This window comes from Patiria miniata, unplaced genomic scaffold (assembly GCF_015706575.1).
Source record: "Patiria miniata isolate m_02_andy unplaced genomic scaffold, ASM1570657v1 HiC_scaffold_5, whole genome shotgun sequence".
In the NCBI taxonomy this organism is placed as follows: domain Eukaryota; kingdom Metazoa; phylum Echinodermata; class Asteroidea; order Valvatida; family Asterinidae; genus Patiria; species Patiria miniata.
Window position 1 is genome coordinate 2,751,048 of NW_024037072.1, and position 22,136 is coordinate 2,773,183.

General features: G+C 41.3%; 2 protein-coding genes across 8 annotated transcripts in view; both read left to right on the plus strand.

Moving 5' to 3' along the window:
* Positions 1–10,999, plus strand: part of LOC119740448 (dynein heavy chain 7, axonemal-like) — a 100,328-nt gene extending 89,329 nt beyond the window's left edge. For 4 of the 7 annotated variants that reach the window (XM_038215764.1, XM_038215766.1, XM_038215770.1 and 1 more), the window contains 8 exons: positions 1,563–1,700; positions 2,773–2,778; positions 4,001–4,006; positions 4,596–4,826; positions 5,898–6,050; positions 7,048–7,225; positions 8,881–8,984; positions 9,537–10,999. In XM_038215764.1, coding sequence (XP_038071692.1) covers positions 1,563–1,700; positions 2,773–2,778; positions 4,001–4,006; positions 4,596–4,826; positions 5,898–6,050; positions 7,048–7,225; positions 8,881–8,984; positions 9,537–9,743 — 1,023 coding nt within the window. In that variant the 3' untranslated portion in view covers positions 9,744–10,999. The remainder of the gene's footprint in view (positions 1–1,562; positions 1,701–2,772; positions 2,779–4,000; positions 4,007–4,595; positions 4,827–5,897; positions 6,051–7,047; positions 7,226–8,880; positions 8,985–9,536) is intronic. The other 3 variants (XM_038215767.1, XM_038215768.1, XM_038215765.1) reach the window with 2 other exon arrangements.
* A 451-nt stretch (positions 11,000–11,450) lies between these two features.
* On the plus strand, positions 11,451–22,079 carry LOC119740451 (cholinesterase 1-like). Its single transcript, XM_038215772.1, has 8 exons — positions 11,451–12,192; positions 13,763–13,922; positions 15,079–15,156; positions 15,677–15,795; positions 16,417–16,584; positions 17,559–18,178; positions 18,663–18,850; positions 19,936–22,079. The coding sequence occupies exons 1-8, from the start codon at positions 11,809–11,811 to the stop codon at positions 20,040–20,042; spliced, it is 1,824 nt and encodes a 607-aa protein (XP_038071700.1). The 5' UTR covers positions 11,451–11,808; the 3' UTR covers positions 20,043–22,079.
* The last annotated feature ends 57 nt before the right edge of the window (positions 22,080–22,136 follow it).

Consider the following 22,136-nt stretch of genomic DNA (forward strand, 5'->3'; position numbering starts at 1 on the left):
GTTGCCCTTGGGAGTAGGCAAGTTGGGATTGGTTTTGGGGTCAAAAGGTCAAAGGTCAAGGTCACCATTGTGAGTTAAAGGTAAATGGTTTCCGGATGATAACTTGAGTTAGAAATGCGATTTTGGTGTCTAACTTTGGAAGAGGGTTCCCCTTGGGAGAAGGCAAGTTGGGATTGGTTTTGGGGTCAAAAGGTCAAAGGTCAAGGTCAGCATGGTGAGTTCAATGTAAATGGTTTCGAATGATACCTTGAGTTAGAAATGAAATGTTGGTGTCTATCTTCGGTAGGGGGTTTCCCATTGGTACAGGCATGTTGGGACTGGTTCTGGGGTCAAAGGTCAAGGTCACCACGTTGAGTTAAAGGTTAATGGTTTCCGGATGATAACTTGACTCTGGCTGAGGGGTTTCAACAGCAACGCTGTTATTTTTATTTCTTGGGAGGAAGGGGGTTGAGGGAGGTGTTTGTTTGTGTGTTGTTTTGCAAAGCAACTGTCACAGGCACAGACTCTTGTTGACTTTGTTGTCAGTTTCTGCTGTAAAAAAAACGAAGAGATTGAACTTAACAGAGTTAATGAACAGAAACAGAAGTTTACATTCACTCACAAATATCAATCCTCCTATGCAAACGTGCATTCTATGCCAAGTTGTCCTTGCAGTTACAATCAATTGACTGTTTTCAACCCTTACGAACTCCCAGCCTACATAAAGCAGGATTGACTGCCTTGCACTACTTAAGTAACTTGATACAGCTATGCTTTGACTCCGGGAGAGTGATTAAACAACTGTGACCACAACATGTCTGCTTTGTCTGTTGACCCTGTTTGACTAGTCACAGTGCTTGCTTGACATATGTTCTAACTGCTGGTGACTAGCCTTTGTTAAAAGTAGAGCAGGGGAAGTGGGAGTGACTTTTGACTGTCTGTGACTGCTTAAAGTATCAGGATGGTTAATGCAATTGCTAATACATACACATAAAAATTTCTTCAGTTGACACTTTTCTAAGTGCTTTATGCCAAGAGCATTAAGGCAACTTGTGCATTGGCTTTATTAAATGGAAATATACAAAACAGTTTATGTAAGCTGATATTTTTCAAAGCTCTGTACCTGAACAATATGAAGATTGAATTTTTTTTTCGACTTTTCACATATGTGATGCGATCAAGTTACATGAGTCGTTTGTTGGGAATTTTCATTTGGAGATACAGGCCAAAATAGGGCCACTTCATCACATCACTTCATCACATCTCTTGGTGTTCCGACTTCCATAATTTTTGAACTAAAGATGGTATCAGCATGCAGTTTTCACAGCAGTAATGCTGAGATTGTGCTCTTTTCAAATCTGTAATAAAAAAAAAATTGACTGGGGTCGACAAACGACTCATTTAACTTGATCGCATCACATATTGTTAAAACACAGAAGGGTATAAATGCTGGTGATTTGGTAGCCACTGTGGGCTTTCAGTCCTGGCCGCTGTGACACTAAAAAGATGAAATCTTTTTACAAGCACTCTATAATCCTGCCGCCAATGTTCTTTTTCCCCCCAATGTTTGCTCTTGTGTACAGTATGAGAGCTACCTGGAGTACACCAGGAATCTACCCATCATAGCCAGCCCGGAGATCTTTGGCATGCATGCCAACGCCGACATCTCCAAAGAACAGGCAGAGACCAAACTGCTCTTTGACAACATTCTACTGACACAGGTAAAAACAAAGACTGTCGGCAAAATAGCGAACCAGGACGGCACAAAATCATTGCATGTGACATTTCATTGCCTGATTTTCACATGGTCATGTTTGCAAACCACTTTCCTCCATAAACACGCCCATCTGCCCTTCAACAACTCTTTGCATTTAAATCTTAGCTGCTTTGCAAGTACAGTGGAACGTCCTTATACCGAACTCCACAAGACCGAGCATTCGGCTATACCGAACATCGTTCTTGGCTTCTGATATTTGTGTACAAACTGTACCAAACATTGTTGTTGATAAAGTGGCTATTATTACCCGGAGAAATGGAAGGGAAAGCTACCCATTGCTGTAGTAAGCTCAAAAACTATGTAATGACATAATTCAATAGTCGGCGCGTGTTCAAAGTCGTCTTTCAGTAACTACATGTTCCAGGGCATGCAGGGTGAAGTTATGAAGGGCGCTGTTTATTAAAAAGTGAGTGCTGGAGCACCGGCAGCTATACCGAACGATCGCTGTTACGAACAATTTCTGTGGCTCTCGCGATGGTTGTTATAGCGTCGTTCCACTGTAGTGTGCTGAAGTCTCCCACGACCAAAGCTTACTGTGATTGCAATTTTACCTAACTATCTGTCTTGCTCTTAATTTTCACCAATAAGACTGAATTGTCTTTGCAAAATATTGAGGCCAATCCATGTGTATTTTTTGACATCATTATCTATGCCTATCTTCTCCTATACAATCCTCTCAACAGATTGGTATTTTGTAAATTTCGGAGTTATTTTTTGACCTCTTTCATCTTGAAGGTATTTTGAGCAGGCAGTGCATAACATTCACTGAAGCACACATGTGTATAGATATCTACAGAATTGCCGACCAAGAGATAATCCCCTTTTTACGAATAGCTCTGCAACTGACCTGCTTTCTTTCATAACTTTGACCTTTTATCCCCACGCATCCACCCTTCCCAACATTTCCTCCTTCATCCTGTGTGCTGTGACCTTCCACCATCATTACCACAACTCCTGTGTGCCTTGCCCAATGCATTCATGTCTTATGCGTGTTACCATTCACTCCACGCTTGCAGAGTCAGGTATGCCTCGTTTTTACTCCCCCAAAAAATATTTCTGTTAGGGTACTATTTTGTCGAGATTGAATACATATAAAGTGTACAATTTAAGGCCGGTTCATACCGGGCACAAAAGCGAACGCGAGTTGCGATTATTGGGTAAATTTTCGCGTTGCAAATTTGCAAAAGTTGAACACATTTCAACTACGGCAAATTCCGCTGCGAATGCTTCGTGACGTTAAACTCATATCCCATTCACATTCGCATGATGAACTGGCCTTAAGTCCCCGTACCGTTCCAAAGTACCCTGCCAAACGCTCCTTATACCCCCACCCACAATAGCCTCAGGCTCTAGCTTTCTGGACTCACAAAGGAGTAAATGCAATTTAATACAGCGTAATACAAGGGTTCATATGTACATGTATAGTCCATTAGAACTGCTGGAAGGATTCTAAGAAGATATAATGTCAAAAATCTTCTTGTCTTGAAGATTAACCCAAAACTCCTTGTCATATCAATCAGCCCTCATATCTGAAAAGAAGTTCTCAATATATAAACAGCTGTTTCCTTCAAACAAGTTTATGATCATGTAATCGTATGAAATTGTTGTATTTCTCATAGATTAATTGCTGTGTGCAGTGTTTGCATAAACTCCATTTATAACTTAAGTGCTCAAAACATGCCTCATAAATGCAAAATTTAACCAGTGGTAACTGGAGGTTGCAGCCCGAAGTACCCCGTATAACCTGGAGGTAAACCCCATAGAACCTTGAGGTACACCCCATAACCTTGAGGTACACCCCATAACCTTGAGGCAAACCCCCATAACCTTGAGGCAAACCCTATAACCTTGAGGCAAAACCCCATAACCTTGAGGTAAACCCCTACCTCGAATTAAACCTCCAGTTACTGCACGTTTAATTGTGAATTCTCCCCTAATACAGCAATCCCTACCCAAAGTGTGACTGTTTAGACTGATGTGTTAAATTCATAATGCCAAACATTGCCTGACCATACATGTAGATCCCATGTAGTTCCCCCACTGCAGCAATTCACTGCATTCATCGAGTCGAATGAAGTGTATATTTTCCATATTCATGCCATACCCATGATCCCTTGCCATGCATGTGCATCCACCCTGTAACATTTTACCATTCTCTTTCCGACATCGATTCTTTTTCTCCAATTTGTCTCCTGCGCTTTCATCGCATGCCATGATTGATCCATTGATTGCTGTCTGCTCCAGGCTCAGGTATTGTATGCAAAAAAATGAATATCAGGAATGTTTTTCTGTTTATTAAATTACAAAGACCTGTTTTAATATTAAACAAACCTTGTGTGTAATAGTCTGGTGGATGTACGTTCTGTGAATGTTACTTAAATCCACACATACAAACTTTATGTCATTACTCTGTCACTGTAGCATTCCTTGAACGGAATTAAAACACTGCTCAAAATTTTAGCCTGTAGCAATATTTTGCATTGTCTCCATTAGTTTGAACCAATAAAGTGTATTTTATTGTTATACACAAGTAGTGAAAATCAGACTTTTAGCAATAATTCTACAAGCACGGTATAACATTTTTTCTACTTTTTTATAAAAAAAATGGTTTAAAGTTTCATCAAAATTTATTGCAGCTGTTGTAGATTAGAAAAAAAGCAATCGAAAAAAAATCCATTTGTGTCAAGTTTTTCTGATTTATTCAATATTCAAATCTAGTAAGCATGTCTTAGGTTATCTATTCCAAAATTTTGGGTAAGATCTAATAAATGCGTGTGCTTTCTAATTTCTCATTTCTCATTTCTAATTTCTCATCATTCTTCCCACATCTACCCAACAGTCGCGTTCCTCCAAGGGTGGGGCCAAGTCCAATGACGAGGTGGTGACAGACGTAGCCACGGACATCCTGAGCAAGCTGCCGGCCAACTTTGACACGGAGGCCGGCCTGCGCAAGTACCCGACCACCTACACGCAGAGCATGAACACCGTGCTGGTGCAGGAAATGACGCGGTTCAATAACCTGCTTATCACCGTGCGTGCCAGCCTCATCAATATACAGAAGGCCATCAAGGTATGTATGGCATTAGAATATGTTACTCCACTGAGGAGGTGCTGCTAGGACTCAGTGACAGATTGGACAGAAATAGCGCTGCCTTCAGCCACTGCAATAGGGTTATTTTCTGTACTTCCTGGTCAGGTGACCTGTTTAATTTTTTACTTAAAAGTTGAACAAGGAAATTGACTGGATTGGATTTTGAAGCTGCATCCTTTAAGAATACCGTACATGTGTTCTACCAACTGAGCTAATTCAGCTGTCAGTTGTCTTTGTTCAAGGGGCACTAGTCAGAAGCCATAAACCTGCATATGCCATGTAGCCAGGAATCATGCCCAAAGTCACGATGCTAGCAACATCAGCAATGCTGCAAACCTGGGCAACAGCTGTTTTTAAGTTTTGTAACTTTCTTATTATGGAATTAAATACCACAAATCGACAGAATTTTTAATGAAAGAGCTGTTTGCAAAGAGTCGATATTTCTCCCGGCGGAGACCATACGTAAACTAGAATGTAGCCCCTGTTTGTGTGCTATAAAGGGCCAGTCTGTCAAAAAGGTTTTGTACAAAAATATCTCAAGTTGGAAGCCGGAAGTTCCACTTTGAGGTTTGCTGGTCCCAAAGGGCCAGCCTAGTGTCTTCTGTGTACCTATAGGTCTCTCTCAAAGACGGTCATCTCTGTAGGAGAACTGTAACTGCTTATTTACGCAATCAAGCACGCATTGCGCAGTGTTGAAAATGTTACAAACACCCGCGCTTGTTGCTCGAAATGTGTTCGAAATACGACACAGCCGATGCAAGTTATGCAAGTTGACGCTCAAAATGCCGATGCACTGATGGTCTGTAGGAACTGACGTCATTTGAGAGAGACTCATTCACTGACTGACTGTGATTTGTGAGCTGGGCAGTGCTATCATATAGGATTACCCCATAACGCCAGTGAATGGGCTAAATCCGGCCCATAGTGTAGACCAGATGCATGAAGAGATTTCCAGTGGATGAATAGCTAATCTGAATCAATTGATTAGAATTCTCCGTACTCTGGGACCAGCGGTACTAGTCTTCCCTTGTGTTGTTGATCACGTGACAGGGTCTGGTAGTGATGTCAACGGAACTGGAGGAGGTAGTCAACAGCATGCTGAAGGGCAAGGTGCCAGGGGTGTGGATGAAGAAATCCTACCCCTCACTCAAGCCCCTGGGAGGTTACATCAATGACTTCCTAGCCAGACTCAAGTTCCTTCAGGTAAGCTCCGTATGCTGCGTATTTAACCGTGGTCTTCGTCCAAGAATGAGTGCTTGAAAATGAACAGCCATGCACAGCTGTTTTTGGTTGTCGTGTGCTCATATGATTGATTTTGACTTTTTCTTTTACTCATAAATGTGACGCAACCAAGCTACATGAGTCGTTTGTCGGGAATTTTCATTTGGAGATTCAGGCCAAAATAGGGCCACTTCATCACATCACTTCATCACATCTCTTGGTGTTCCGACTTCCATAAGTTTTGAACTAAAGATGGTATCAGCATGCGGTTTTCACAGGAGTACTGCTGAGATTGTGCTCTTTTCAAATTTGTAATGAAATTTTTTTGTGACCGGGGTCGACAAACGACTCATTTAGCTTGATCGCATCACAAATGTCTTTTGTATGGGATTTGGCCAATTAAAGTTGAGCGTTGGGGTGAGCTTCGTGCAGACACCTGATGTTCAGTCTTCTGTTATGAAGGAGTTTTGACATGCACATCATAATTCACTTTCCTTTGAAAGCCGAATTTGAAATCGCTAAAAATAAAATGCCACTTCTGTTGTAGATATAAGCATTAGTGTATCTTGTCATATTTATGATTCATGTCAAATAGACATTTGAAAACTCAACCCATTAATGTCAGTAGTAAAGCCAGAGATATCAAGGCAATGTAAATCCAGATTGTAAATTTTGATCCATAATATTGCTCTTTGCCTCATGCTATCGAAAATTCATATCGGATTGGTTCCCCAACGGACATCCAAAGAAAAAGTGACACTCATCATGCAGGATTCCCCGAAATCCAATGCAAGCTTAACACTGAAGGCTCTTCTTTGTACTCTTACTAGCAAAATATACTACAGCTATACTCTAAAGTGAAGTTTACATTACATTACACGAAACCACACAAAACAGAGGGTTGCAAAAACACAAAAGATAACCACCAAATTCGTTAATCCTCCTGTAATGTAACTGTCATTTTTTCACTCCTTACCAGGACTGGTATGACGTCGGTCCCCCGCCAGTCTTCTGGGTGTCAGGGTTCTTCTTCACCCAGGCCTTCTTAACCGGTGCCCAGCAGAACTACGCCAGGAAGTACACCATCCCTATTGACCTGTTGGGCTTTGACTACGAGGTCATGGACGACAAGAAGTATGACAAGGCACCCGAAGATGGTAAGGAGGCTCAGAGAAGCCATACTAAATTGATTTTGTACCATAGAAATCATAAACTGCACCTGTCTAGCTGTAATACTGGCACATCTGTAGTCTGGTTCCCTGACCAGACGATCCTGACGTCTCACAAAAGATCGTAGGTCCGGTAACCATCAAAATCAAAAATAGAACGAGACACAGCAAAGACCAGCTGTCATCCAAAACCATAGTCAAAGCACAATGTCTATTATGGACATTAAATACAGATATTGTGGTATTGACTTTTTTAATTGCAGGCCTAGAATCACAAAAAAATTCAAATTTCAAGGATCGATAATAATTAAGCATGATAGGTATTTTGTTGGTTCGTTAAAGCTATTTGTACACCTGGAGACACCCAAGCTGTTGCAAACATGTCCAAGTATCAAAGGAAACGTATTCAGATAACTTTGGACATTTTCAGCAATTGGGCAGGATCCTGCCCGATTTGGTGACATGCTGTCGCACTTACCTGACCTAAGATTTGTCAGAATAGTAAAAAATAAATTGGTTCGTGAACAATACTAGCATATCTACTCTTCACTAGCAGTAGTCAAGTACTCTCGAGTCATCAGTCTCTGACAAATCTGTCACAAGTCAGTTAGCCTAAAGTTAAGCAGCAAGGTATTCAAGTCAACTGTGACACTGATACTTCTAAGTCTTTGTCCACCTTCTGTTACTTTAGGGTTCCTAGTCACTATGGAAATCAGGAAAGCCTTGAAAATGAGTTTCTATTTTTTTGAAATTCTATAAGATGAAATTGTTTGCGTCAGGGTGATGTAAATCAAATTAGGTTTTTTCCCTTCACCGACGTATAAACACTGTATACTCAGTGTGTTACCTCCCGAGTGAAAGTTGGAAAAAAAATCACTCGGGTGGGACTCGAACCCACGACCTCCTGCTTTCTAGTGCAGATGTCTTACCACTCGACCACCGAGCTAACGGGATCGGTTGGCCGGTTTGAATCTGGTGTATATAGCAGCGGGTACCGCATTAACTATTCAAAAGATGGAATATTTGCGTCGGGGTGATGTAAATCAAATTAGGTTTTTTGCCCTTCATGTTTTTTTTTCAGTCAGGGAAAATTCAGAGAATCAGTGAAAACGCAGGGAATTTGATAGTGACCCATTTGGGAATGGTTTTGGCCAGTTTGGCGTATGTGTACTTCTTGTGTTATGTGTCCAAGTTGTGTTCATTGACTGACTGAAAGGATGGCTATAAGTAGAGAAGAGAGGCCCTCGCTTGTCTAAGTTGCCTGTGTGTTATCAATATCTTAGCTGCTTCATTGCATCCACCTCTTGACTTCCCGGAACCTTGTTCATGTGAAAATTTTTCTCATGGAATTTTGAACATTTTTCAAGGAAATAATAGGGAAAAATCGAGCAATTTTGTTTTCTCAAAGTGCTAGAAACCCTGTACTTGTCATCTGAGTTTAGGGGAACTTGACTTCTATTATCTGTACACTGGTGTCATTTTTATTTCTATATTAAAAGGCAAAAAAAACACCTGTTTTCACGCATCTGTCACCAAACAAACAAAATGTCCTGTTCATTCCACATACCTGTTTTCTGCAGAAAGGAGATATTAGGATTGTTGTCCCAAATGTGTCAATAAATTGAGCATGTTTTCTTTAACAGGTGTGTATGTGAATGGTCTGTTTTTGGACGGAGCTCGCTGGGATCGCAAGACCCGTAGACTGGGAGAGTCCCACCCCAAGGTGCTGCAGGATACCATGCCGGTGGTGAGTGAACAAATTGTGTAGTGCGGTTTTTGATAGATGTGTACGAATATTGACACACAAACATTTAACCTTTGAGCGATATGCTGGTGATGCGTTGTTGTGGGAAATGGGGATTCAAACATTATTTGCAATACCACCTGGGAAGTGTTGTGGTACAGTTTGTGTGTATCCCTAACAGTCCTGAATCCTCCAATTTTAATATGATTTTGCATACCCCCTAGGGAGTTAGGGTTAATGTTCTTTAGCTGCATTACTTTCGGCAAATTGAACATTTATTCAAACAAAAATTGTTGATGGTTTTGGTAAAACAAAATATGCGAGTTATAATCGTCAAGTCCGGGTCATGGTGGTTGAATCTGAGTCTGAGTCTTTAGCCGATGTGACTTGAGTCGAGTCTGTGTCACTGAAATCAGGACTCAAGATGGGCTCGAGTCTTGAGTCCTGGGCTCGAGTCTGAGTCCTGGACTGGTGTCCCACAACACTGATACTTCTGCAGTGCAACCATCAATATTCCCCCTTTATACCTCAAAATACTCTTGTCTTCTATCATAGGTCTGGCTGAAACCGATCAAGAAATCAGACCTTTCCGAGCGTCCCAGCTACGAGGCTCCAGTGTACAAGACCAGCGAGCGCCGAGGAACGCTGTCCACCACCGGCCACTCCACAAACTTTGTCATCAGTATGAAGCTGCCTTCAGATCTGCCTGCTCAGCACTGGATAGGCCGTGGGGTAGCACTGCTCTGCCAACTTGACAATTAATTACCAGGAACCCATGGGAGGGGGGCGTACTCGTGCTGACCCTTGGCCTCATAAAGAGTTCAAAGTTCAATTATCTTCAATGAACTGCAACCATTTGTAAATTTTAAGATACTACATTACTAAGGATTGAATTTACTGAGTGAACGGAATCTGGCATCTTGCACACGAAAGCTTGAACTATAATGCACTCAGTCGAAGAGCAATAAATGGGCACATTTATCAAGTCTGTAAATATTTTCATTTCTGTAACAGTGTTTTTAATCCCTTGAAAAATGTTTCTAAAATAGAAATCAAAACAGCTTTCTACTTCTACTCAAATGGAACTTTTTGTGATCTTAAGGTTTGAACTTATGCATGCTGTGAAAAAGCAATATAAATGGTCTCATTTCTAATAATAAAAAAAAGTACATTTTCTATTTCTATCACAGTATTTTGATTAAACGAAAAAAATGTTTTGTTTCATGTAGTGGCTTAATTTGGGATTGATTTTTTTGGATTTGTTGTCACTGTGATATTCAACAAATGATTATTCAAGTATTGTGTGGATTTCTGTATAATAGTTCTCAGATTCTTTCATGTGTTGATTGACCATTTCTATAGTTCTAAGTTTTAATTTGTTAAAAAAAAAATATTAGTTGTTTATTTGTTGTGTTCCTGGTAAACTAAGTTACACCATAATTACTTTTATGCAAGATCTACATCCGAAGTCTGGGAAATATTCCATTTACTGGCCAGAAGCCGGAATACATGTATATAAATGTTGGTCACTTTCAGGCAATAATATTAAAATCATATTTTTGTAGACGAAATCCGTCCATTGAGTAGCAAAGAATAATGCAGTTTGTTTATGCTTTAATGTGTGATAAGTATTGTTTCTAAAATTTAATACTAAAAGGGTGAAGTCTTTTTATCTAATATTACATGTACTATAGTTGAGTGTCCACATTCCGCCCACTTTATAAGTAAATATAAATGTATATATTTTGAAGTATCTAATATTAAACACTATAATCCGTCCATACCACTATCTTGAACACAGGTTGTATGCATTGGCATTGTTTTTGAAATTTAACTTCCAACGTTATGATTCCATGCAAAGCGGCGTCTTCATTAATAACTGATTTCTTTGACTAGATTTTATGCAACAGATTGTACATACTACTGAAACGACTCTTTGTTCGGTATAATAATTATACTGTTTTTGTGTGGAGACTTCCAATAAACGTTTACAAGTGTTTAAACTCTTGTCTGAATAACGGGTTTTTCGTCCCTAGTTTATTTCTGGAACTTAAAACTGACCGTTTCTGCACGGCATTTGAAACGTTTAAGAACGGTTTCCTTTCATCGTCAATTTCTTTCAACACTTTTTTGGTGTACATGGACGGGTGTTTATATAGCGTTGAGGTTGTAGGTGGTGTATCGAAACTCCCACAATCGTTTTCCGATGTATTACGAATGCCATGTTATATTTTACTTCTAGGGGCTTCTGCACATTCCAAATGATTCTCACCAGTTCCCACGTATGATCATGTCAAGTCTGAAGGCGCATAAACTTTTTGACGTGATTAAAAGTTAGTAGAGTTTGAGCCATGTACATCGTGATACATGTGTAGCCGGCCCATGCACTGAATCTTAATATCGTCGCAGTTATACTCGGGTCGCACAAAATCGGCAACTGATATGTTCCTGACGGTCGTAGCTCAGGCACAGCTTGATCCTGAAAAGTCAGTCGCCGACTGATTTGTGTCGTCGCAAGGTCGACCTGAGGCCGGCTTTACGTTTAAAAGCGATATAAAAGGTGAGGTCATTGATGTTTGCTAGAAATCTTGCTGAGACCTGAAATCATCACGTAGTTCAAGTTGTGAGTTAGGGAAGGTTGAAAGGGTTTCGGGAATGATGAATGGTACATTGCACAACGTGCACGCAATGAGCAGTGACCTTTGTATTGGAGATACAATGTCAAAAAACGTGTATGATAACTTGTGAGCTTAGCACACGGCCACACGTACACAACGAGCGTGCACAAAACAACATTGGCAATTGAAGAATACGTCTAGGTCTAGAAATGGAAATGCATTCCAAATTTATTTGCCTCTTAATATGTCTGGCTCTGTCAGTTGCATGGGCATCAAGTGATCAGGACCCACCGGTGGTTACGACGAGGCTGGGCCGTATCGTAGGCACTCGGCTGCAGTTTAACCCCGCCGCGCGGCCGGAGCTTCGCCGTAGCGTGGACGCTTACCTCGGTATACCGTACGCCGAGCCGCCTGTCGGTACGTTACGCTTCAAGCCTCCCGTGGCCAAGTCACCGTGGAGCGGGGAGCTGCAAGCGACAGAGGTGGGCAATCGATGCCCTCAGCCGCTGATGCCGATGGGAAATAATGTCACCCTGGGAGGCAATATAGCTGAGGATTGCCTCTCTGTCGACGTGTTCGTTCCTCAACCAGTTGTAAGTATTAAGTCAAAATACTTTTGTTTTTTTCTCAGGTCTTAGATCATATATAGTGAGCCTCATGCAGCCCCCCCCCCCCCCGACCATGACCACCACTCGTCAAAGGTTCATTACTTTTGGGATAAATGCAAATGGTCCTATGCCTTAACCGAAGACCAATTCCATGTAGAGCCCACTGTCCAGAGGCTAAGGACCTCAAGCTTATGTGATCCAATCCGAATTTGACCCCGCAGTTAAAATTAAACTTCTCAAAAGATACCAAGGACTATTGGGGCTTCCATTTGTATTGCTTTGGTTCTCATTTCCGACCGATTCTTTTTTATGGGCTCCCGACCCAAGATTTTTTTTTTACTGCCAACCCAGTATGGAACCAAATAATAAAAAAAAAATGATTACAAAATTCAGGAAATCAGGCCTTGTGTTATTTGAAAATCTACTGAAAATGGATACCAGTAGCAACCAACTGAATCCCAGAAGGTGAAGGATGTTGCCTCTCGGTCATCATAGCCTATTAGCCCGTCAACTATTTTCCGAGTCATCATGTATAACACCCCCCCCCCCCCTTTGATTTTTACGGAGGTGACCGGTGTCGGGAAAAAAACTGTCTAATCTTTCAGTTAACGTTTCAGCACGAATGAGGCGAGTGCCCAGTTTTTTTGTTACATCTGACCTTGCTACGCCACTGCATTATTATCTGCACCGAACAGCTCACCGTTTGTTTGTTTGTTTGTTTTCGCTGTAGTGGCGAAGCCATGACAAGGGCCTATACCTTTAGTAGTATGTCATGGCTGCCACTACAGCGAAAACATCGGTGAGCTGTTAGGTGCAGATAATAATGCAGTGGCGTAGCAAGGTCAGACGTGATAAAAGGGCACTTGCTTCATTCGTGCTGAAACATTAATTGAAAGAATAGACAGTTTGTTTCCGACACCGGTCACCTCCGTTAATCAAGGGGGGGGGGGGGGCGTGCTATACGTGACACCATCGGGAAATAGTTGGCGGACAATAGGTGCCGACGTTCGCGCCACGTTAAAAAAGGGCACGTGTTCGTTAAAAAAAAAAGGCACGTGCTAGTGAAAAAAGGGCGCCCTTTTTTTAACGAACGCCCTTTTTCACGAGAAGCGCCCTTTTTAACGAGCGCCCTTTTTTTCACGAGCGTTTTTTTTTTCAGGAGCGTTTTTTTTTTCACGAGTGCCCTTTTCATATTACATTGGGGGGGGGGGGGGGGATAAAACCCCCCTTACCCGCTGGCTACGCCACTGTATGTAAGTCGACTACATCTCGCCAAATATGGCTTTATTATTTCATTCAGTGTGTCAAGTCATGATAAATGCATTGCTATAAACAAAACAAGAGACAATACGCACTTTCCATCAATTAATTTAGCCATCGGCACCGTGAAACTGCCCTTTTTTTGTCTTTTGTCTTTGATTTTTACCGACCTTACTTCAGAGGCAAAAAATATAGGCCTAGACCCATAAAAGTAAACAGGGACACCCTTACCTTTGGTTCCAAATCTGGTAGTTGATTTATCAAACTTCAAATCTTAATATCTTCCATTCTGTAGCCACAGAAAGCGGCTGTTCTTGTGTACATCCACGGCGGCGGATTCTTAGTTGGGGCCGGATCCATAGATGGGTTCTATGCCACCCCAACCGCGGCGATTGGTGACGTCATCGCTGTGGCCTTAAACTACCGGATTGGAGCTTTGGGATTTCTCTCCACCGGTAAGCAGCTCAAATGGGAAAGTGATATTATTCAATAGGTAACTGACTGTCTTTGGACGGGCGTGCTCATGTAGACATGCTCCCAGCCCAGCGGTCTCAACCAAGGCTCAGCAGCTGCGACTCAGTCTCCATGCATCACCAGAGTGGTTTAATTCTCAACCGAATGAAAATGCTTAGAAATTGGCTTCATAACATCATGACGTGATGTTCCGTATCAAAAATTAAACCTGTGGTCGGCAATGCATTCGTATGTCTTCCCATGTGGTCTTCCCCAACTTTGTTACCGTTTAGGGGGTACTTGTACACGGAGTCCTTAATAAAACCATATAATAATTGAGAGCAATAGTCCCTCTGGGTGCAACCAAGTAAACATGCCAACAATCCTTCCGCCGAGCTCTTGAATAATAATTGTTATGCATTCAAATTATTCTATATTAATAGAGAGTTCCGAGAGCCATGGAATTGGGGGATTGCACAGATTATGACACTGCACCTCTGGCATGGACTTGGGGCTTCCAATTCTGAGCATTTTTCTATGCAATCGGGCCCGAAAGTGGCGCTATTTAGCCATGTTGTGGAGGAATCCTATTTTCAAAATGGCTTCTCTTCCAGTTGGGGAAATATCATTCGTTTTAGGGGTGGTCTTCTTTGGGTGGGCATTTCTCCAAAAAGTCATTGGTCAACCCACCAAAAATTGAAAGGAAAATGTAAGACGACATTTCAATCATCATTTTCTGTGCAGCCTGAGCACCTGTAAACCTGTGAGAGTTTTGAAGTATTGGGATTTATCACTGCTGTCTATGGGAATATACTTACTGGGTTGCATCCCTCTCACTGGGCTCTCAAAAGTGGTCAAAAGGTGCCCTCTACCGTTTGTACACGGAATCATGTTCATAGCCTAAGTCTCCCATGGCAACGGCATGGAACAAGACTGAAACCGGTGATTAAATCGAGATGTGAAATCCATGCACTCCCTTGTCCCTTTGATGGACTTCGAAGAGGACCATTGGGACATTCAACAGCAGCGTATGGCGAGTGAGAGAAAGTAAGTTTACACAGACCCACTTTTGCTATTGATTTTGTGTAAGCAACTTATGTCTCATTAAATCCACTAAATAAATGATTGGCTACCCTGTTTTTTTTTATTTTGCTGCAGGTGATGACGTCATTCCAGGCAACATGGGTCTGTTAGATCAACAGCTTGCCTTGCAATGGATCAGAGATAACATTCAAGGTAGGGCGATGGATCAGTAACGTGACATTGATTCCGTCTAATAATGTTTCGAAGAAGTTTTAAAAGTTTCACTTGTATCATCAGTTTAAGAATATGAGCCTGCCTCACTCCAAGCCGAACCGTCACGGGCAAAAGATGGCAAAAGAGATGGCGCCCTTGCATAGGCAAAGTGCACCTGGTTATAGTATCCATATGGCCTACATCTCCGCTAATCAAAATGTAGCCAGTATGACCCAAATCTTTTCATGACCGGAATGGCCTTGAATGACTGACTTGACCATGAATGACCATTATTCAACTTGTAAATGATCTCTAGTTTATATTTATTGAAAGGAGTTTTTGTCATTATAAACAAAATGTAGTGTGTGAATCGGTCGAATTCAACGGGCAGATTTATGGCACGACACGATTACAAGAGATTGGCACTACCTATATATAGTGAGCGTGTTGGCCATTGTTGCCTTTGGCAACAGGTCCCTAAAGCAGCCAGTTTGTTGTCTGCCCCGTTTTCCCCTTCCAGCTTTTGGCGGTGATCCAGAGCGAGTAGCCATTTTTGGAGAGAGTGTCGGTGCGTCGAGCGTGGGAGCGCACATGTTGTCTCCAGGAAGCGCCGGCCTCTTCCGCGCTACAATCATGGAGGTAATTATACGAATTGGTACGCAACTTATCCTGGCTAGAATGTCGGACCAGCTCAAGCCACGATACCCGAGAAAATTGGCGCACCTGTTCACCTCTCTCAAATAACCCGCTTCAGATGGGAGATTATTCCAGTTTAGTCTTGGATATAATGGTCATTAATGCAGAACCCATTGATAACGTACTCCTTATAAAATGATAATCATCCTTAATATCCCGCGTGTGATTTCGCATTATATCTTTTAAAAGAAATCAGGCTTTTACATGAACACGCATATAATGATTTCTTGTTTGGGTTAGTCGTTGGGTAGCACACTCTCGGATAACAAATCACTTTGAAAAATGAACTGACACCAAATAGGTAGCATTTACCGTAATCGTTTAATTTGAGAAAACATCTCGAATTATACATTACTTGAAATTCAAAACAGGAAATTTAGCTGACTATCCTCTTTATAAACATCTTGCGAATAGGTGTACGGTATTGTCCAGATCCATTAATGCACATCGGTTAAAAGATAACAATGATTAATTTCTTCGTCAGAATTTTTTCCCTTCAGTTCTACCATTAACTACTTCAAGTGAGCCCAACTTGTTTTTTCTTTTTCTCCAACCAATTGGCAGAGTGGCGATGCTTCGGCACTGTGGAGCATAGTACCGTCAGACGAGGCCCGTAAGCGGGCCTTCATGCTAGGCAAGCTGCTCGATTGTCAAACAGATTCATCCGATGATTTACTGAAATGCTTGCAGAACATGGAGTTTAACGCCATCATCGATAATCAGTTTGAAAAGGTCATGATTTTTGCATGCGTAACACGCTTGTACCTATTTATAAATTATTTATTTATTTCTTATTTATCCTGGTGAGACCTTTTAGTGTAACACTGTGTTTCAAAGGTGCCGAGCAGTTACAAGAAACAGCAGTTACAACAACCATTTTGGTAGTATAAAAATAGAAAAAGCAAGGAAAAAATTACAAAGATATAACGAAAATTAATGAACAGTAAAATGAGACAAGGTTCTGAGACAAGGACTGAGTCGTTACATTGGCAGTAAAAAGACAAAAACAAGACATACATGTACCATAAAATATTAAACTATCATGTTCTTGTAGTGGCGCTTAAAACTGGCAAGAGTGGGAGGCAAAGCATGTCCGAGCGTCGCAGGGAGGTCATTGAATAAATTAACTCCACGGGATGCAAGTTTACGTTTTCCTGAGTTAGATCTGGATAAGGGAGGAACTAGATTACCAATCGCCGTATCTTTCTAGTGAACACTACTCTCTTTCCTCTAATTTTGAAATTGAACCAAGATAGGACTTTGTTCATTCTTTCTCTTCGAATCGATCACTAAAATAATCTTTTCTTTGTTTTTCCTTTGTTTCTGTCCTCCTATCCTTTTAGAGAACCCCCATATCTCAGGCGCTGATCCCGGGGGTGGGGGTTCGAATTTGACCACCCCCCCCCCCCCCCCCCGCTCTGACACCAAAATAAAAAAAAAATCACATAAAATTATATAGTCATTATTATTACCTATGTCCGCCTGTCCGACATAATCGGACACAGAGGCATAGCCAGCGGGGTAACTAAGGGTGGCATTTGCACACTATTGTCCGATAGTGTGCATGATCGATATGAACAGCGCCCCCATAGGAAGACGAGCGAATGTTTGGCTCTGGTAAAATAGGCCTATAAAGGCAACAGTATAATTTTCATACAATCTTGACCTGTCATAACTTGTCTTCTTTTGACCAAATTATGCACCAGATGCTTCAAGAGCTAGGTGCAGCACCCATGACCCTCTACGGGCCCGTGGTCGACGGGAGGTTCCTTCTTGACAAGCCCATCAACCTGTACGCAGAGGGCGTCATCAACGATGCCGTTTCCATCCTAGGCTCAAATTCAAACGAGGGGATGGTGATGATCAAGCCCGTCTACCCTAACAACACCGACCAAGCACCCTTTGTGGACAGCGCCACGTTCGATGCGTTCATGCAGCCCTGGATGGCGATGCTGAGCTCCGACCCTGTCGTCGCCGAAGCGGTCAAGCTCATGTACGGCAACTTCTCTTGTCACGCAGACCCTTCAGGCTGCGACTACCTGGCCGGCCTCTCGCAGGCTCTGGGGGACATCATGTTCGTCTGTCCCCAAGACAGGACCGCGAGGGCTTTCACCGAGGCCGGACGTAAGGTGTATCGTTACCACATGACCCATGCCCCAACCAGCCCCTTCCTGGGCAACAACTGGACGGGGTGTACTCACGGCGATGACCTGCTGTTCGTCTTCGGTGTTCCCCTCACACCTTCCCATGGCCAAAGCTTTGCCCAAGAGGAGGTTGATATGGCAATCAAGACTATTAATTACTGGGCCAATCTAGCTAAGACAGGGTAAGATGGCCGGATTTCCGAAAATAAAATACTGTAGAGTCCGTAGTCCTCGTGAATGTCTTAATATTAAGGTATCCGTGAAAACATAAAAGGAATAAGTTTGACAATAACAAAACAAATGAAAGTGTCGAGAGTGAGACGGAAATAAAACTTACGCTTATAATTGAACAATAACAGTACAGCGTTTTTGTTTGTATAGATATAATATCAATACAGTAATGATCTTACTCTCAAGGCCAATATATAATTTACAGGTAATGAATACGTTCTGCGGTGAACATTCAGTCTTTAATGACGTAAAATTCACTCGTCGCTTTTGCTTCCATGCAGTTGAATCACGGACCATTTAGTGGGTGAATTAAGAAACGACCGTCTTTCTGATCCAGTTGAGACGATTTTCGAAGTAACCCCCTTTATTACGTCACGTGCCACCTAAAAACTGTGCCTTTTAACCGTCGGTTTTGCCCCCGATTTTGCTCCCCAGCAATCCCAACCTTTCTTCCCTGGATGACGAGCCGACAGACGGTGAGAAGGAGACAGAGTGGCCGGTGTTTAGTCTCCAGGAACTCGCCTACAAAGACCTGTCACCGGCCATGCCGAATGGACGTGGTATCAAGGCTAAGGAATGCCGCGTGTGGAACGAATTCATACCAAAACTTGTCCAATTGGCAGGTGAGTATTAAATCTTATCAAGGGTCCAATTCCATAGAGCCGATGCGAACAGCAATTTGCTAACCATAGAAAGTACTCGCTCAGCAGAATCTGTCACCTGCCAAATTGTTATTTATGTATATCATTAATAAAAAGTAAAAAGTCTCGGCCGTTTTGTACTATAGCACGTTAATTTGTTAAGCAATATTTTCTGCATATACATATGTAGCACCTCCATGTTACCATTCAAATTACCCTAGCTTGTTTAAGGATTTAGAATTAGTGTTAATTTCATGAGCGTCGTTTTTAGTTGCCAAACTATTCCCCTGATAGTTTTGAGGTCCTACGAAGTATTGTACTTTTTCTGAACTGGACATGCATTTTAGAATTATTAATTTATCGCAAAATGCGATTATTCTCCTTCACTTATGAGTACGCCTCCCCCCCCCCCATTTTGTTAACTGTTTACTTAAATCCCTCATTTCATAATCTAACAAGGAAAGTTGACATTGCTGCATATTGTCCATCATGTTATTCCCCCACCAAAAAAATAAACTGTGCACACTTTTATTCTGAGAATTAAATACAGAATTACGGATTCTGTTTTCTCATGATTATAAGCTTAACATTAAAGAAGTGTACCCCGTTATTTTCCAAAATCTTTTTTTTTTTTCTAACGAAGTTTTAATTTGTTTTGTTTTAACGAAAAAACCTCTTTATTCTGATTTTGGACGTCTGCAACCCTCTGAAAAGGGACTTTCATTTTGTGCACAAATAACCCGCCCTCCGAGAGCCGAATTATTGTCTGGTAGCCAATAATTCAAATTTCGTGAAGAAATAATTCAGTAAATAAACATCTGTGGATTGTTTTGTTCAATGTCCCATCCAAAACTGAATAACGTTTGTTTTGCTAGAAACATAGCATTTGGAAGAAACACATCTATTTTTCGAGGTAAAACTCGAAAATAGCACATGGAATACATCTTTAAATTGTGTTGTTCACATCGTTCTTTATCCTCATTTTCTATGTACTGTGACATCCTGCTGATGTTTCATTGATATCCGATTTGGCAAAAGCTTTGATGATTGTGGATTTTAAATTTCAGAGGAAGCCAAGAATTGGCGGGAAGTATCGGCGTCGGTACAGAAAATGAACAAAGACGGGGGCTCAAGCGACGAGACATGCACGAAAGAAAGCTGTCCCGAGGAATAGAGGAAAACAGCTGTCTTGGAGGCGTGCCTTTCGAGGGGTTTTGTCGGGCCCTGAGGACTAACCTACGGTCGTCTTTGTACTCTCATTGACTCACTGACCGAATGTCACTTGTTAATCAGACTTGCTTGCTCTAAGCTTCACCTTGGCCAAAACATTTCACTCAGATGTCATTTGAGTGAACCTGTTTTGGCCAAGGTGAAGCTTACAGCAAGTCTGATTAACTACCAATTACTAGTAGTAGTAGACCCCTTAGATCAAATCTGGTCTGGGACTAGCTGGACTAGGCTCGCCTTTATTATTTGTTTAATGCGCCAGCACCTAAACCGGTATTAGTAGTTGCACCCTCCCCACTTTAACCGCTTTTACGAACGAAACAATTGATGTATATTTTCTTTTCAGATTTACCGGTACTCATTTTGCACACATATAGCACCCAAGGACCTGAACCTGAAAACGCCAATGAAAGAAAAGTCAAAGACGCGGCAAGCATTATCGATAGACATAATACACTGCGCAGACGGAACACGTGCATCAAACTTTGAATGTATTGCGTATTAGACTGCTCAGGCCAAATTCACAAAAAAAGATTGACATAAGTTTGGATTAATGTTGTAGTATCTTGTAATTTCTGTTTTCCCCACCCTCCAAATTATGAAAGGTGTCCCCGCCCCTAGGGAAAAAGTTTGTCCAAAATTGTGTTCCAACATAATACAAATAATTCTAAACTCCAGTTTTTCATCTGATTCAAAAAGTCTTGATGAATGACTCTTCTTTTGGGTTTATTTCGCCAACTTTTCCAAATGGACGTCTCGCCCACAAAAAGGTCGGAGTAAAATGGTTATCTAACTGCACGTTCTTCATTTTAGCCCAAAAAACAATACTCCGAAAACAACCTTCTGGAGTAGGTAAAATGGCATGAACTGGATCTGGGTTCTATAGTGTTTCATTAATAATCCCTGAAATTGTCATACCCCTGAAATATGGAGTTGATATCTGACTGGCCGAAAACGGAGATTTGCCCGTCGAACACTTTCTCAAAAGCAGGAGTCTGTATGTGGATCCTCGGCCGAACACGTACACACGGTCAAAAAGGTCGCGTTTTTTTTTCCAACGAACGTATGTAAAAACCCGAATGCGTTTTGGAGGATCGAGTGCATTTTCATGTCGAATGTAATGTACTAATTCAAAACCAGCGAATGTTTTATGTCGGAACAAAATGCATTCGATGCTTGGAGATGTACGTTCGGGTTTCAAACGCATTCCATTTTGAAAATGCATTGATTCGTAAAGTTGTACGTTCGATTTTTAAAATTGCATTCCGTTTTGGAAAATTCACTCGATTCGTAAGGATGTAAGTTTAGTTTTTCAAAATACACCTTGTTTTTGAAAATGCATTCGGGCTGTAAACATACACCTTTAAATAAATTGCCTTTTAGAAAACGCATTCCGTTCATTAAAACACACGTTAGATCTTTACTCATTCCAGTTTCATAAATAATTCCGTTGTTCAAAATATGCGTTTCAATTTTTTTTATTCTAATTCTGAAAAGAAAAATGAAAAGCTGATTAAATAATTTGATGTCGTTTGAAATAGGTTTTCTTCATAATCTTTTGCCCATAGAATAATGCTAGCTAGTATAGGAACGGTGCATACATTATGCCCCAAACAAAACTGCAGCTTTAAATACAACGGTCGCGAATTATTCATTTGATATAAAACTGAATTGATTATAACTATTTGGGTTGTGCACCTGAATTGTATAAGTACATGTGAAATACAGCGGTGGTTTATTGTTATGAATTATAATAAAACTGAATAATGCATGGCGTAAAACGCAGTGTTATAATTTGGCATTTTTATAAATGATGAATTTTAAATTCAGGGTGGACTTCGTTCGACCTTGTGCGATTATGAATTATTGCTTGTGTTTTTTGTGTAATGACGATCTATCCTAAACTGACCCATAATAAAAAAGGAAAGTTAAGGCCAAAAAAAAAAAGTCTCCGGTTTCTGGTATGCGCGCGCGTCGCCGTAGCCATGCGCGTCGGCAAAATGAAAAAGGTTTTTTTTCAATGAAAGATGATGTCTCAAAA

Excerpts from the sequence above, each read along its gene's own strand:
- LOC119740451 (XM_038215772.1), top strand. The coding sequence starts at position 11,809 with ATGGAAATGCATTCCAAATTTATTTGCCTCTTAATATGTCTGGCTCTG. Across the intron at positions 16,585-17,558 it reads TCGATAATCAGTTTGAAAAG|ATGCTTCAAGAGCTAGGTGC; the intron begins GTCATGATTTTT and ends ATTATGCACCAG. Across the intron at positions 18,179-18,662 it reads GCCAATCTAGCTAAGACAGG|CAATCCCAACCTTTCTTCCC; the intron begins GTAAGATGGCCG and ends TTTGCTCCCCAG.